The 16424-nt window shown below is 38.8% G+C and overlaps 1 protein-coding gene across 5 annotated transcripts in view; it reads left to right on the top strand.

The window, feature by feature from the left end:
* The window catches only part of LOC138945608 (filamin-A-like), a 175176-nt gene that overhangs the window by 50071 nt on the left and 108681 nt on the right, over nt 1-16424 (top strand). For 3 of the 5 annotated variants that reach the window (XM_070317058.1, XM_070317059.1, XM_070317061.1), the window contains 6 exons: nt 849-998; nt 1364-1492; nt 3114-3243; nt 4711-4848; nt 5205-5378; nt 7315-7461. In XM_070317058.1, coding sequence (XP_070173159.1) covers nt 849-998; nt 1364-1492; nt 3114-3243; nt 4711-4848; nt 5205-5378; nt 7315-7461 — 868 coding nt within the window. Of the gene's footprint in view, nt 1-848; nt 999-1363; nt 1493-3113; nt 3244-4710; nt 4849-5204; nt 5379-7314; nt 7462-14756; nt 14841-15129; nt 15271-16424 lie in introns of all 5 variants that reach the window. The other 2 variants (XM_070317060.1, XM_070317062.1) reach the window with 1 other exon arrangement.

Here is a 16424-nt window from a genome sequence, read left to right as displayed (position 1 = left end):
TTTGTGTGTTGTTGTTTTTTTACCACAAAATATGGTGTGTGCATTTTTATTTGACTCAATTTTGTTCATATTCTGTTGATTTGTTTTGTTATTACTGTAAAAGAACCAACACAGGGTTATGAGATTTTGTTCTTGAAGTGATCAGTGATGTTAATAATAATGAAGAAATCTGTTTGGGTAACAGTTAAGCAAGGAAAAATGATCTTTTTCAGAACATACTTACCCCCCGCGGGTTAGGGGGAAGAATTTACCCGATGCTCCCCAGCATGTCATAAGAGGCGACTAACGGATTCTGTTTCTCCTTTTACCCTTGTTAAGTGTTTTTTGTATAGAATATAGTCAATTTTTGTAAAGATTTTAGTGAAGCAGTATGTAAGAAATGTTAAGTCCTTTGTACTGGAAACTTGCTTTCTCCCAGTAAGGTAATACATTGTACTACGTTGCAAGCCCCTGGAGCAATTTTTTAGTAGTGCTTTTGTGAACAAGAAACAATTAACAAGTGGCTCTATCCCATCTCCCCCCTTTCCCCGTCGCGATATAACCTTCGTGGTTGAAAACGACGTTAAACACCAAATAAAGAATAAAGAAAGAAAGAACATACTTAGATTGGGTACAAGCAATTATTGGATTTGAACCAAGTCGCATTCTCACGTTGTTTAATGAAAAACGTCATCATGTTGTCCTTTTTTTTCTTCCTCATAGTCTTATTCTTCTTCTCCCTTATCATTTCTTCTTTTCCTCCTCCTCCTCACTCTTCTGCCCCTTCGACAGAATGAATAAGGAATCTGTGAAATTCCTTGAATTTGCATTTTTACAAGTTTGACTTCAACTTGATGTAAATTTTGCAGAAAACCTTCCAAATTCATCTTGAGGATGGGTCGCCCAATGACATCCGTGCAGTCCTGACGGGAAACGACTCCAGTCCTCCGGTGAAGATGAACTGGCAGGGATCCACCGCCTACTGTTCCTTCACTCCTGTCGAAACTGGAAATCACAAGGTCTGTTTTGTTGGCTCGAGTTTGTGTAGCAGGCCTAAAGACAAATTGCTGGAGTTTGTACTTAAACAAGGGCTCAAATGACCTGTGTGCAACATTTTCAAAAAACAAGAGTTGGAGGAAAAATATCTGGAGACAACAGCTGACACAAACAGCTCTCTACAACGTCCAGTATAAAAATAATGGTTGAGCTATAAATAGCTCAGTGGTCAAGGTAGACAACTCTGCAGAACTGCTGCTTTGACAAAGGATGGAACTGCTATGTCACCCTGTCACATTGACAACTGATTATAATTTAAAGTCTTTGTTCTTGTTTTTGTTCTTTTTGTAATAATTTCTTATTTGTTTACTTTTTTGTTTGTGTGCAGCTTGACGTTCAGTGTGATAACAAGTCTATCTCAGGCTGCCCCGTGAACTTCAGGGTCAACGCTGATCGTTCCCGGGTCACCTACTACCCACCTGAGCGTTGCGCTGTTGGTTCAAACTCTGAACTAAAGGTATGATATCATCAGTATGTATATTATAAGATGTTTGGTGGCTTGTTGACAGACCAGCTTTTTTGTTGGTCCAAGGGGACCATATCGTCTTTTGTTTCATCTTTATCGACCAAGGCGGAAGGCCGCGGTTGATAAATATGAGACAAAAGGCAATATGCTCCCCGAGGACCAACAACAAAATGCTGGTCTGACGACAAGCCACCAAACATCGTTTTTGTCATCATTTTGGTTGTGCAACAAAATGCACAATAACCCACAGGGAGACGAATTTTTAGAATCCAACTCCGGGCCACAAAGCATCGTCACAGTAGCACGAGATAACACGTCAAACTTGTATGTGACGTCAAACGTAGCTTGTTGACGCTTTTCTTCCAGTCTGAAAATGTACAGAGCTGCGATCATACGTGTGAGTTCAGTAAGTGTTGAGCATATTTATTTTCTTTTAAGTGTTTATGACTTTTCGTTGTGGATTTTGCGATTACAGAGATAAGTTGCAAATTGACCATGAGTCGCCGCGGTAATTATCAACATTGATTGGGTCTTTGAGAGTGAATGCTTACAATCGTTGTCCTCGGAAACACAAATCCAAAGCCGCGATGGTTCCACACATCAAACAATCAGCCTGATTGGCTTTTACTTTGACAATCCACGTTTTACCTGAAAGCTCAAACCCATTCACCACCTCGAGTTATTGCATGGGGAACATGAGATTTATTTCCCAGGTGTTTGTGAATGAAAACTCGTGAAAATGGTGACAAATATTTATATGTGATATGCGTTGGTACCGCCAGTTTTGAACAGAGGTGGCATGTATCTGGATCTAGATCTAGATGCCCACTGGATGTTGGTTGTGGGGTTTACATCAAAGGAGCCGATTTCGGCTATACATGACGGATGGTGTGTGCATCACCATTTAAAAAGACTTCTTCATACATGGTCGTGTCATAAGAATGCACCCTTGGAACTAGACAAAAAAGCGTCTCTTCACATGTGAGTGAGCAATATATTACCGGATTTTCTACCAGAAATGAGGAGTGGTGTGCGCATCACCATTTAAAAAGACTTTGTCATACATCAACAATAAGAGTGCACTCTTGGAACTAGACAAAAAAAAAGTGTCTCTTCACTGTGAGAGTACAATATATTACCTCTATTTTCATACCTTCAAAATTCTGATCAATGTAGGTCTTTACAGAGAAAGAATCTTAACCCTTTGCCTCCCAGAACCCCCAAGATTACCTGCAGCTGGAAGCGCTGTTTTAGGTATGGTAAAAACGCTCGTTGCTTGGAATAATAGAACTTCCCAATCACTACAGGTTGAGGTATTGAGACAGTTTATTGGTCCACAAAATCACTTTTATGTCAACAGACCAATGGACAGTAGGAGGTGTCCTTCCAATGGGGCACTTTTACCAGAGGGCCCTTGCACTACTGGATACAAATCCAGCGCGCTACCGACTGAGCTACATCCCCGCCCGTATAACCTCTGTAAATTCACCTCCATTTTAATTAAGACTCCCTCTTTTTTGAGACCTCATTTTCTCAGATGTTTTGAGGTCATGAAAAGGGGTTCCACTGTATTCGTATACACCAGACTTTATTTCTCTGATTTTCTGTGCAGGTGGATGTTACACAAGCAGGACAGGGTGACGTACGCATTGAAGCGCGCAGTCCCAGCGGCCGTGTTCAGAACTTCAACCCCATCTATCGTAATGGAACGTACGGTACCAACTTCACCCCCACTGAAGTTGGTACGTAGCTTGGAGCTTAGTTTGGTTGAGCGTATCACCCCATCATGTCTTAGATAGTTACTATAACTGTGGACACACTTTCCAAATACAGTGGTCGCCGCTTAATAAAGCCACTTCTGGACCGACCAAAAATGGCTTTAATAAGCGGCGGATTTATTAACAGGTGTAACTCGAGAAAATTACTCCCACGAGATTTTTACTCCGGAGTAAACATTTCGTACGAAAAAGTTACTCCCTTTAAGAAAAAAGCACTCCCCCATTACACGAGAAAATTACTCCCCAAGACAGGTGAGTTCTGAGTAAACATTTCGAACAAAAATGTTATTCCCCTGACGAATAAATAACGAATGAATTACTTCACCCCAACACAAGCAATTTAACTTCCCATGCCAGGTGTACGAAATGTTTACTCCCTTGTCCCCTGTTAGTCTTGGTGGTGGAAGGGGTGGAAGGAGGGTAGCGCGACATTCGTGTGCGCGAGATCACTTATTGGCATTATCCCTTCACCCGCATCCCATTTTTGCGTACGAGATTTTTACTGAAGTAAAAAAAATGGAGAGTAAAAATTTCGTGGAGGGAGTAATTTTTTCGTGCCTTGGGGAGTTCTTTTCTCGTACGAAAAGTGTACTCGGAGTAAGAATTTTGTACTCAATTCAAGAACACGATAATGTGAGTTTTAGTCACAAACTACGTGATTTCTCTGAGAAAACTGGCTTTAATAAGCGGCGGGTTGGGTTTATTAACCGGCTTTTTCTAATACATAAGATATAGTGATAAATCCCGACCGTCTGAAATCGACTTTTATAAGCGGCTGGCTCTATTAACCGCGGTTTTATTAAGCGGCGTCCACTGTAGTCATCACTGGTTTAGATTTAATATCATGAAATAGTGGTAAGCAAAGGATGAAGTTGGTAAGTGGCTGGATGCTTAAGTTTGGTTTAAACAAGATTTTCATTCAAATAAAGTAACATGAAAAGATAATGAGAAAACCAATAGAGCATGAACTCGAGCAAGACCTTATCTTACGTGGCCCTAACAAATACAAAATTTCACGAATAAACATGATGGTGGATGTGAAAACACTAGCATGCCATATACTACTACAAAAACAGAGTGAAGAAAGATTAGTTGAGATATTTCAAATATTGGTTATTTCTCAAAGTAGTGTGCAGGGCAATAACCGGATTTAGCCTTGTGTGAGGTTCACTGAGTGAATCTCAAACGATCACTCTTCTTTCAGTTTGTGGAGTCACTTCCACAGTGTTAATATGGGACTATGCTGTTTGCAGGTTATTACAAGTTGAAGGCCTAAAGCATACAATATTTTTATATTTAACCATTTGACAGTGACAGAAAGAAAAGCTTGCACTAGGGTTTGGGACTTAGCGCATGGTGGCCACCATTATTAGTCTTAGCTTTCCCAGTTATGGGGGAAAGAAAAGCTACAGTGTGTTGTATTTGATTCAGGAACGTGGGACATCTCGGTACTGTACGATGGAGAACACATCAGTGGCAGCCCTTACCCGCTGAAAGTGTTTGATCCTTCGCTGGTTCGAGTCTACGGATTGGATGGAGGTGCTGTTGGAAAGGCCCTCACGTTCAATGGTGAGTCGTCTGTGCTGTGTGGTTTGTTTGGCTGGTTGTTTGGGGAGTTGTTTTTGCTCATGCTTTACCCTGAGGGCCGAGTATGGCTGCCTTAATTTGGGGGTAGAAAATTTTCATAGTGAACATTTTGTGTGTGTGTGCATGCGTGTGTGTGCGTCTGTGATTGCAATGAAAGGCTATGTGCAAAGAATATATCAAATGCTTTTATGGTTTGTTTCATTATGAATTTATCATTTAAAGAGCAGTCAAGCGACAGTTTTCCATGCACTCTTGTATTGTATCGGAATCTTGTATTTGATATCTTAAGGAACTCACAAAACCAAAACAAAACATTTGTGTTGATTCTTCGTACACAGCGGACCCAAGGGAGGCTGGTGAAGGCGACATCTCATGCAAGGTCAGCTACGCAGGGTCAGAAATTCCGTCGTACATTGTACGTGACGCTAACGGGGAATACAAGGTCGACTTCACTCCTCAGGGTGCTGGCCAGTACAAGGTCAACGTCTTCATGAATGAAATGGAAGTCAGAGGTCAGTGGAGTCAGTTAGTTAGTTAATCTGGAAAATTAGTTCATCCAAAACAAAACAAAACAAAACAAAAAAATTCCCACTCTGCACAGGGAACAGTCGGGATGTTCATTTTTACATTTAGTCAAGTTTTGACTAAATGTTTTAACATAGAGGGGGGAATCGAGACAAGGGTCGTGGTGTATGTCTGTGTGTGTGTGTGTGTGTATAGAGCGATTCAGATTAAAGTACTGGACCGATCTTCATGAAATTTTACATGAGAGTTCCTGGGTATGATATCCCCAGACGTTTTTTTTCATTTTTTTGATAAATGTCTTTGATGACGTCATATCCGGCTTTTCGTGAAAGTTGAGGCGGCACTGTCACGCTCTCATTTTTAAACCAAATTGGTTGAAATTTTGGTCAAGTAATCTTCGACGCCGCCCGGACTTTGGTATTGCATTTCAGCTTGGAGGCTTACAAATTAATTAATGAGTTTCCTCATTAAAGTTGTCATTAAAATCGATTTTTCGCAAACAGATTTAAGATTGATTGCATCGTATTCTTCATGACATTCTGAATCTAAAAATATATACATATGTCATGTTTACTCTTAAAATGTGATCACAATTAACGAAAATAGATTAATTAGTCTTACGATTAAAATTTAAGAAATCGATCCAAGAAGGATTTCACCTTATTCTTTATCGTTTCCTGATTCAAAAAACATATAGATATGATAGGTTGTATTCAAAACAAGCTCAGAAAGTTAACACGAATACAGAAAAGCGCGCTTTCCTGCTTAGCACAATACGCTACCGCGCTATTCTGGCGTGTGCATATCACTGCGTTTTGCACGTGGGAGGTGAGCGATTTTTTTCTCGCGGGGATTGACAAAGCTGTACTGTCTTGGTGAAAAAAATACAGTGCGTTCAGTTTCATTCCGTGAGTTCGACAGCTTGACTAAATGTAGTAATTTCGCCTTACGCGACTTGTTGGTATGTGTCCAAGTGCAGGGATTGTCTTTCCCCCCGCGGGTTAGGGGGAAGAATTTACCCGATGCTCCCCAGCATGTCGTAAGAGGCGACTAACGGATTCTGTTTCTCCTTTTACCCTTGTTAAGTGTTTCTTGTATAGAATATAGTCAATGTTTGTAAAGATTTTAGTCAAGCAGTATGTAAGAAATGTTAAGTCCTTTGTACTGGAAACTTGCATTCTCCCAGTAAGGTCATAATTATATTGTACTACGTTGCAAGCCCCGGAGCAATTTTTTGATTTGTGCTTTTGTGAACAAGAAACAATTAACAAGTGGCTCTATCCCATCTCCCCCATTTCCCCGTCGCGATATAACCTTGAACGGTTGAAAACGACGTTAAACACCAAATAAAGAAAGAAAGAAAGGGATTGTCGTATCCCATGTAGATGTGAGATGATGGACCGAACTGTTTTCACAGTATATTGATGAGACGAAGGGTAGGGCGGATGGTGGTGAAAGATGTGAAGGAAGGGGGAATGTTTACAGTGCCGAGTGTCGGGCTGTGAGCAGTGCAAGCCAGTGTTTAGCTCAGGTACCGTCACGGATCCGCGCCTCGGTTCTATACCGAACACTGCCCCCTCATTGAAAAAAATGCACCGCGCTGTTCTGGACATCTGTCCTGGCCTACAAGGCAGACTGATACGAAGAGGTGTAAGTTATACAGTGGAACCCCCCTGTTAAAACCACCCAATTTAAGACTCCCTCCTTTTTAGGACCTTGATTACTCAGACTTTCTGTTTATAACCTCTGTAAAATTACCCCCCAATTTAAGACTCCCTCCTTTTTAAGACCTGATTTTCTCAGATTTTTGGAGGTCTTAAAAGGGGGGTCCACTGTACCGACACTAGCAGCTAAGGTAAAGTAAAATGCTCTTCTGAAAACTAAGTAGGAACGGTGCCTTTAACGCGATCTCTGTGTGTCCAGGTTCTCCCTATACCTTGGACATTGTGGACTCGAGTCAGGTTACGCTCAGCGGGGAGGGTCTGAGCCTTGTGCCTGTCGACCGGCCCACGACCTTCACCATTCACACCAAGGGCGCGGGCAGCGGAAACATCAACGTTGACATCGCTGGTGAGTCAGTAGCACCATCTGGTGGTAAGCTGCTGCTTTGGTGTGTGCGTTAATGTTACACTGTGTAATATTGCTAAAATTGAACAAAAACTCTTATTATTTATTGATTTGGAGGTAAGTTTGGTTTGATGTGTTGGGTTATTATTTTAAGGTAAGTACAGTTGTTTTCTTCTCCCTGTTTTGGGAAAGTTTGTGTTTTAAGGTTTATGTGTCGTTGCTGTTCTACTATGGTTTTGAAAGGTGCTTTTTTTATGGAGGACTTGGTAAGGTCTTCCTTTTGTGTGATTATATTTTGGTGTTTCGATTGTTAAAGGATGAGATTTGATGTTTTGTTTAGACTCTTAAATAGATAAGAAATGAGATTAGATTGAAGTAAAAATCCTAGATTAGTTTAAAAAGATTAGATTTGAAGTAAAAATCCTAGATTAGTTTACTGTAAAAGTTCAGAATGTCTTATTTAGATTTTTCTTGTAGTTTTCCAGTTTAGATTATTTTATATGAATATGATTGTGATTATATGTTTTCTGTATGTACATGACTCTTCCTGTCCCTGTTCTTACCTATTATTAATTAATCTTTGAATATGCATGCTTGCTTATAACACTAACATTAACTGTACTAATCCGGTAATGAAGTAGTACTCGGTCACACTCTCAATTAAACTCTGGAGTCCTGTTTCATGCAAGAATTGATAAAACCATCTTTTGGACATTTCGTCACTAAAATATGTATGGGACTTAATTCTGCCTGTACTCATGATCGATTTTTCTGTTTTTCTCTGGCTCTTAATCTTTTAGTTTCTGTAAAAGGATTTTAATCTGTTTTCTTTTTCTATTGTATTTTTTTCTGAAAAGCAAAGCACAGAAGGTGCCTTTTTTGTTCTGTCTCTACTCAGAATTTTTTCTTGAGATTGTTTCATCTCTGGGTTTATTCCTACATTTTTAAAAGAAATTTTTTTATACAAATATTTGCTTGTTTTTTTGTTGCACTTGATGTAGAATATGAAGAACTACAGATGAATCACACACACACACACTCAGACACACACACAAAAAAGAGGATGCTGTTTAGTGGCTGAAATATTTCAGGGCAGTTTTTTGTATCCTTTTAGATGATGTACTGTAACCTCTAGTTGCTTTTGCTAGAAATTTGCTGTTCTGGTAATTGTATGTTGTGACCCCTTGACCCTCCCCCCTCCCCCCTTCTAACAATAGCCTTTTGTTCCAGCTGTAATGTGAATTGGGTTTTATCTGCTACAGAGGAGAAAACCAAAGCTAATGTTTTCACAGTGTATTTTATCATGCTAATTTTAGAAATGGGTGCCTAAGCTGCAAGAATACTAGTTTAATGACATTGTGTACCTTGCTTCAGAAGCTGTGGATAATAACAACAGACTTACCCTGTTGTGGTGACGTTACGTCACTTGCAAAAAACACATTGTTTTGGGCTATCTATGGAGAACCATGTATATGTTTTACTGCTTTATAACAAGTTAGTACGTGTAATTGTTTTTGACACAGGGAGATGGAACGTATGCTTCATGTTCATTTAATACATTCATACTTGTTGAATTTCCACAGAGGGAGGACCCTCTTTTATTACCGTTGTCCAAATGCTTCATGTTTGGTTTTGGGACAAAACGGTCAGAGTATCCACTGTCAGGGTATCTACTGATTGTTCTTCTTCCCCCAGGTAAAAACAACATCTTTTTATCTCCCCTCTCTCGTTACCCTGTTGTTTGACTAGGCAGTGACCCCTCATTCACCAGAGCTTGTCTTGTACAGCGATTTTATTTCTCAAATGCTGTGTGGCCACTTTTGTGTTCAAAACACCAGCAGAAATGCTACCCCCCCTCCCCCCGCTGTTCCATACCTACACCGCCCTCCCCATCCTAATTTCACCCACCTCCATCCGCGAATTCAGTACCAGTACCTTGCCAGGTCCAGTGTATGACAGTGTCTCCCTGCTCATACCGGTTCATTCCCCCATCCCTACTCCTTTTTTTTTACAACAGGTTGTTGTTGTGATTATTAGAACAATCTTTCACATGCTCCCAATGTGCCAAACTTTTTGCAAGAGCTCATTGTGTATCACTATGTTTGCCGATGCAGGGATTTTCTTCTCTCTCCAGTTCTGTTAACTTTTCAGATTAGGTATATAGTTCTTTAGTTACATCTGAGTGTTATTGGCCAAAATGTTGGTATTTTTTCCCATCCAGCTGAATGTTGATGCCCTTTATAGAAGATGGGCATAAGTTCCATAACCAATGTTGTTATGAAGTGCTGTGTGTTGTTGAATTTGCATTCTTTGATGAAAATGTAGAATCCTCTGTACAGATTTAGCTTTTTTGATCAATTGTTAATTTGTATTATGATGTACAAGTGATTTTCCCATTTGTAGATAAATGGTGTAGAACTGAACACATAGTATTGTTTTACAGTGCGAGAAAAGTTTTTATCTTGAACGATTGCATTGCTTTGTTTCTCAGAGCATGGTTTACTTTGACTATTTTTTGGTTTTTAGTAGTATGGTTGTTTGCTGATACTGTTGTAATCTTACAACTGAATGTATTTTTTCAATTATTTTTGTGTACAGGAATGCTGCTTATCACAAACAAGTGAAAGTGCATTTTTTTGTTTGTTCTTTTTTACAAATGGTTGAACAATTTCATATTTGTTTACATCGCATCAAACTTGCTATGTTTGCCGTATGGACTGAAAACAAAACATGTATTCTGTTGTTCATTAGGCATTGTTGGTTTAGGGTAACGTGACCAAACAAAATAGGGTCGGTAGGCAGGCTTTTTTTACATTTTTTAATTTTGTTGACCTCATAATAATATGCAAACATCACAAACACAATTTTGTCTCAAGCTCTAGAATTGTATTGAATGTTTACATTAGTTGTTACAAAGTTTAATAGTAAGAGTGCCAACAATATTTTTTTTTTTTTTTTTTTTTGAGAAATGAACAAAAAGTTTCAGGGTCGGTGGGTAAAAAATAGGGTCGGTCGGGTTACCCTAAACCAACATTTTTTGTGTGTGGGCCTTAGAATTCAATTTTTTGGTGTGTAAAGTTGTCAACTGTTAAATTTGGTTTTTATCTTGTGACGGAATGACAAAAAGATGGTATAATTGCTCTGTGCAGCATGAAATGGGACTTGCCACAGTTGTGTGGTACATACACTGATTCACAGCAACACAAAGAATGATTTCAGCATGAATTTTCTCTTTTGGTGTGTGAGTTCGTCAAATTTTGGCATGAGGGTCTGTGTTTCTCTTGGGTTAAAAAAAAAAAGGCATGAGATATGGAGTGGGGTTTGACTGGTTCTAATTAGCATCTTTAGAAACATATTTTGCATACATCAACGGGTTATGGACTTATTTTGGCCAGGAGTAAGTCAAGAACCATAATGCAAAGTTTGTTGCGGACATAATGAATTTTGTTACAAAGCTCGATCATCAGGGAAGATTCTACTCGTGTTTTGTGATGAAAGAGTTCAGTAGTTTGTAGATAATAATTGTATGCAATTTATACTAGACGGTTCTGTTAAAGATTTTGTTAGTCAGTTGACTGACTCATAGGTAGAGTTGATTAGTCATTTCAAGTTCCAAAAATGTATAATGACCAGCGATAAATGCACAGCTGTCACCCAAGAAAAGGGTATTTAGTTTTGCTTAATGGGGTAATACCATGAGCAAACGTTAGGTTTTACTTTTTTAGCTGATTAAAACCAGTCAGGCTCCCCGGTTTTATGGGTTTGGGTGATTTGAAGACTTTCGTGTGTGAGGGCGGTATTTTCAGAAACTTTCGTTTTTTTATTTTTTGAAGGTTATTGCGTGCTAACACAAAGCATATCACTTGTAACTTGGCAAGATTTTCCTGGGGATTTCAAGTCTTTGTGCGGAATGTTTGTTTGGTGTTTTCTTGTTTTTTGTACCTGCTTCACGTCCCCCTCACTGATTGGATGGCATGCGGAAAACCTTGACCTTGACCAAACCTTAATCACTAGCTTATGACTCACCTTTTGACCTTCAACTTTCAACTCTGGGTTTGAGGTAAGTTTTTGCCTGCTTGGTATATTCATTTTCCTTTATTTTTGAATCATGTTTCTTTTCTGATTTAATGGAACCTTCCAAATGCCTTTGGGTTTTCTTTTCAATTTCTACCAGTGCATGCTTTTCAATTGTTACATGATATTCAAAGTATATTCAGCAAAGCAGTGTTTTCAATACATTGATCTAAGAAAGGCTTACTTCAAGCTGTGTATGCCATTTATATATTTTCAAACATTTGAGGAAAAAAGAAAGGTTTTGTAGTTTGTGAATGAATGTTGACAGCTGAATCAGAGTTGAATTAAGTGGGGGAAAAATTCATGCACACAGTCTCCTTAGATGGTAATCTCTGAGCAGCTCTGCATGACTCCTTTGTGCAAGTTGCTGTTGAAATATGGGCATTACCTCCATGTGAATTTTCAGACACTAGTGTGGTTACGAGCATGTGAAACCAAGATAGAATAGCCAGTCTTCTTAGTCAAGCAGTATGTAAGAAATGTTAAGTCCTTTGTACTGGAAACTTGCATTCTCCCAGTAAGGTCATATATTGTACTACGTTGCAAGCCCCTGGAGCAAATTTTTGATTAATGCTTTTGTGAACAAGAAACAATTGACAAGTGGCTCTATCCCATCTCCCCCCTTTCCCCGTCGCGATATAACTTTCGTGGTTGAAAACGACGTTAAACACCAAATAAAGAAAGAAAGAAAGCCAGTCTTCTCTTGGTAGTGTCATATATTGTTTTTTCCTTCTGTTTTGAAATAAGCTCATTTTCATAGTCTTTTTATAACTGTGATGACCAGAACCACAAAGCTCAAACTTGTTCATTAACTCCTTCCTAAAAAAAAGTATTTACTTAACAAAGGTGTATTAAGTAAGAATACATTTATTTACAGTAAATGGTGTGATAAGTGGATATAAAAAGCTCAACTTTACATTTTTCTACACCAGATTTGCAAAGCTGTTAAGTTTTGACAACATTCTTTTAATGCATTAGACATTTGCATTCAAAATACAGCAGCAATTCTTAAGAGAAGATACATGTTCAAGTTTTTAGCAGCAACAACAACAACAAAGGAGAAGTAGAGGCAATATTCCAGGAGGAAGTAATGCTTTAATTGTCAACAAAGATTCCGAGAGATTCTCCCGAGTGACTGATCAAGTTACCAAAATAAATTAATGTCTTTGATGGAAATAGTCAGCCATCCGTTAAACTACTTTACAAGGCCAGTGAGAGATTAATTTTTAAAAAGACAAAACTAGACAAGAAAAGATGCAAGACAAGACAAGACCAGGCACATCAGACTTTATTGTCCTTAAAATCAGTGATTATACAGAAAGTCAAATTCCAGTATTTGTGGCTGCAGTTGAGGGAATATTCACAGTGTCTGATCTTTGAAGTTTTTGCTGAAGTTGTCTGCAGCAACAAGACATACATGTACTTCTAAATGTTAGGGTTACGAGTATTATTTTCATTTGAGAAAGGTCTAGAAGGTTTTAGATTTGATTAATTTGTCTATAATGTATTAGGAAGAGGATTATTATGGACATTTATAAAGATGAGTCCTGTATATAAAAAAAATGGACACAAAGTAATTTGTAATATAATGTACGTTTTAGAAAGAAGCTCATAAAGTGGGCCGTTACTGAGAGGAATCATTTGAGTATTGTTATTCATGTATCAGATAATGGACATGCCATGCATACACTTTCTTGCATCCCAAAATGCACCGCTACAACTAACATCTGTAACTGTTCGTGTTGTCAAAACATCCAACTGTATTTGAAAGACGTTCCCATTCCCCTCAGAATTCCAGCATCCTGTTGAAGCTTTTGACATATAATTCTTGAAACATTTATGCGTATTTAAATGTTGAAGCATTTATGATTATTTATTCGTGTGAGAATCAAAGTTTAATCTTGTATCACACATATAAACACTTTTTTTTTTTTTAAAGGTGAATGCTTCTTTTTAAAAAAATAAATTTTTGTTCAAGTTTTGAACAATTTAATTGTGTTGTTCCTGAAAATTAGGTATAGAAGTAGGTCAATTTTGTCAGTGAAAGTATGCCACCATTTTTTTTATTTGCCCCTTGTACAAAGTATTACACACAGTATTAACCAGAGTCTGGCGGGGATGTAGCTCAGTCGGTAGCGCGCTGGATTTGTATCCAGTTGGCCGCTGTCAGCATGAGTTCGTCCCCACGTTCGGCGAGAGATTTATTTCTCAGAGTCAACTTTGTGTGCAGACTCTCCTCGGTGTCCGAACACCCCCGTGTGTACACGGAAGCACAAGACCAAGTGCGCACGAAAAAGATCCTGTAATCCATGTCAGAGTTCGGTGGGTTATAGAAACACGAAAATACCCACCATGCTTCCTCCGAAAGCGGCGTATGGCTGCCTAAATGGCGGGGTAAAAACGGTCATACACGTAAAAGCCGTGGGAGTTTCAGCCCATGAACGAACAAACAAAAACCAGAGAGTGTTCAGCTCATCAGTTAACCTCACTGTGTGTGCATGCTGTTTTCACACCCAACTAAAAGTTATGCCTGGAGAGTCAGGAAGAAATGTGAAATAGTTAATGGCATGGCGTGTGTGTGTTTTTGGATGTTAGAATCGTGTACATATTGGTTCACATAGTTTGCATGCAGCGAAATAATACTGAACAAATAGGAGCAAAGTTGTGGAATATTTTGAACAGAAGGGAAGAGATGAAAAAGAAATTGAAAAAACAAGAAAATGAGCGAGTACAACTGATTGCGTATGCATATAAACCAGTGAGTGATATTCGAAATCAACCTTGACCATATTTCATTTCATTTCATAATTCATCATTCCATTGCTCGTAAATTTTCTTGTCAGCGGTATCTCCCCTCCCCCCCCCCCCCCCCCACCCCCCCTTGACTTTTTCTGTGCAATGAGTGTATGGAGAAATGAATTTAGAGGTTACATATTGGACAGGTTGTTATATTTCAGTTCTGTATGTATGTGAATCCAACAATTCCCTCCAATGAATAAGTTTGTAGTGTTCGTTTTCAAGATTCTTATTATAGCCTATTATCCCTCTAGCTCTCATCCCTTCCCCCCACACTGACATGGGGGTTCCCTGAAATAAAATTTAACTTGACTTGGTAATGTGGAATGTTAGAATATAAATTATGACGCGTAAGATGTTGGGTCAGATACATTTTGCTAACTTGGTGTGACATGTGAATTAATTAAGCTTCCTTTTTGGTTTTAAAGCGCCCAGTGGAAAAAGAGTACAAAGCAAATTGCGACAAGTTAACAGCGAAACAGTGGAAGTGGAGTATGTTCCGATAGAAGCAGGTAAGTTCGTAATTTTCCCGTCACTTAAACTTTGTAGAAGTTAACGTGAATTGAGAAGGTAAGCTAATCCAGAAATGGAACACTTGCATCTCTCAAACAGCAAAGATGTGAAAAACAAATGAATGAATAAATGTGTCATTTTAGGAGAGAGAACAAACACATATATATCAAACCATGAACTTGGAAGGCTCACATTTATTTGATGTGTTTTTAAAACTTTTTTGCATCATGCCTGCCTGTTCCATCTGTGTTGTAATTCAAAGCTTTCTGTGCCATATGATTGTTACAGGGGACTACAAGGTTAACGTAGAATTTTACGGCAAAGCGGTGAAGGGGTCGCCTTTCATCAGCAAAGCATACAACACGGGCAAACTACGAGTCTACAACATGCCCCAGTACTGCTTACCTGGAAATCCAGTCACCTTTGACAGTAAGTACAGTGGAACCTCCACTTTAAGACCTTTAAAAATGTGAGAAATCAGGTCTTAAAATGGAGGCAGTCTTGAATTTGGGGGTCTTAAAGGGAGGTTCCGCTGTATATGCATCTTGAAGGGAACTGAAGTTTTTGCATTACTTGATTTTGGGAAAGTGTTATTCATATTGCTGCACTGTCTACATCCCTTAGTTTGAAGATTAGCAATAAAAAAAAAACACAAGAACAGTAGGTGTTTTTTTTTAGATTATTTAAAATTTTCTATAATTTAAAATTTAAACTTTCTGTTCACAACCTCTCATTTTAAATTTTAATTGAAATGTAGGTTGTAATTTGGAACGTTGGCAGTCTCTTTGTTTTTGGATTTGTAGATTTTTTTTGTTTGCTTGCTTAACGCCCAGCCGACCACGAAGGGCCATATCAGGGCGGTGCTGCTTTGACATTTATAACGTGTGCCACACACAAGACAGAAGTCGCAATTTGTAGATTAGCAAGTTCTACTTTTATGACAAGACCATAAGGAACTTGAGCTACATACCAACCTTGGGTAATTACACACACCACTTTCTTGACAGCCCCTTTTATTGGGATGAACCACAAGTCTGGAAATGTTCTCTTTAGGCCCCCCCCCCCTCCCCAAAAAAATAGTCTGTTTATGGTAACATAGGCAAAAAAATAGGGTTGGTAGGTCGGGATTTTTTTTTTCTTTTTTTTTTCCCAAAGTTTAAAGTTATTTTGCCAAAAAACTTTTTTTTTCTTTTTTTTTTCTTCTCCCAAATGCCCCCCAAAATAGTCTAGGGTCGCGCGAAAAAATTGGGTCTGTCGGGATACCGTAAACAGACTATTTTTTTGTTGTTGCCTGAACACACTGCAACCCTCCTTTTAAGACATCCAAAAATGTGATAGAATGGGGTCTCAATGAGGAGGTCATCTTAAAATGGAGGTCAATTTATAGAGGTTAGGAACAGAAAATTCAGGCCTGGGAATGATATGCCTTTCGTCGTAAATACAATGAAGTCCTTTTCTAATTGTGTGCCCTTAAAAATGCAGGCAAAATGTTCGCCCAAACCACGTTTACTCATTCCCAGGCCTGAAAATTAGAAAAAGCAGGGGCTGAAAGGGGGGGAGGGGGCGGTTGTTTTAAATTATGA

Source organism: Littorina saxatilis, linkage group LG13 (assembly GCF_037325665.1).
Source record: "Littorina saxatilis isolate snail1 linkage group LG13, US_GU_Lsax_2.0, whole genome shotgun sequence".
NCBI classification, from domain to species: Eukaryota; Metazoa; Mollusca; class Gastropoda; order Littorinimorpha; family Littorinidae; genus Littorina; species Littorina saxatilis.
The sequence above is the reverse complement of the archived record's forward strand: the minus strand, read 5'-3'. Positions and strand labels throughout refer to the sequence as shown.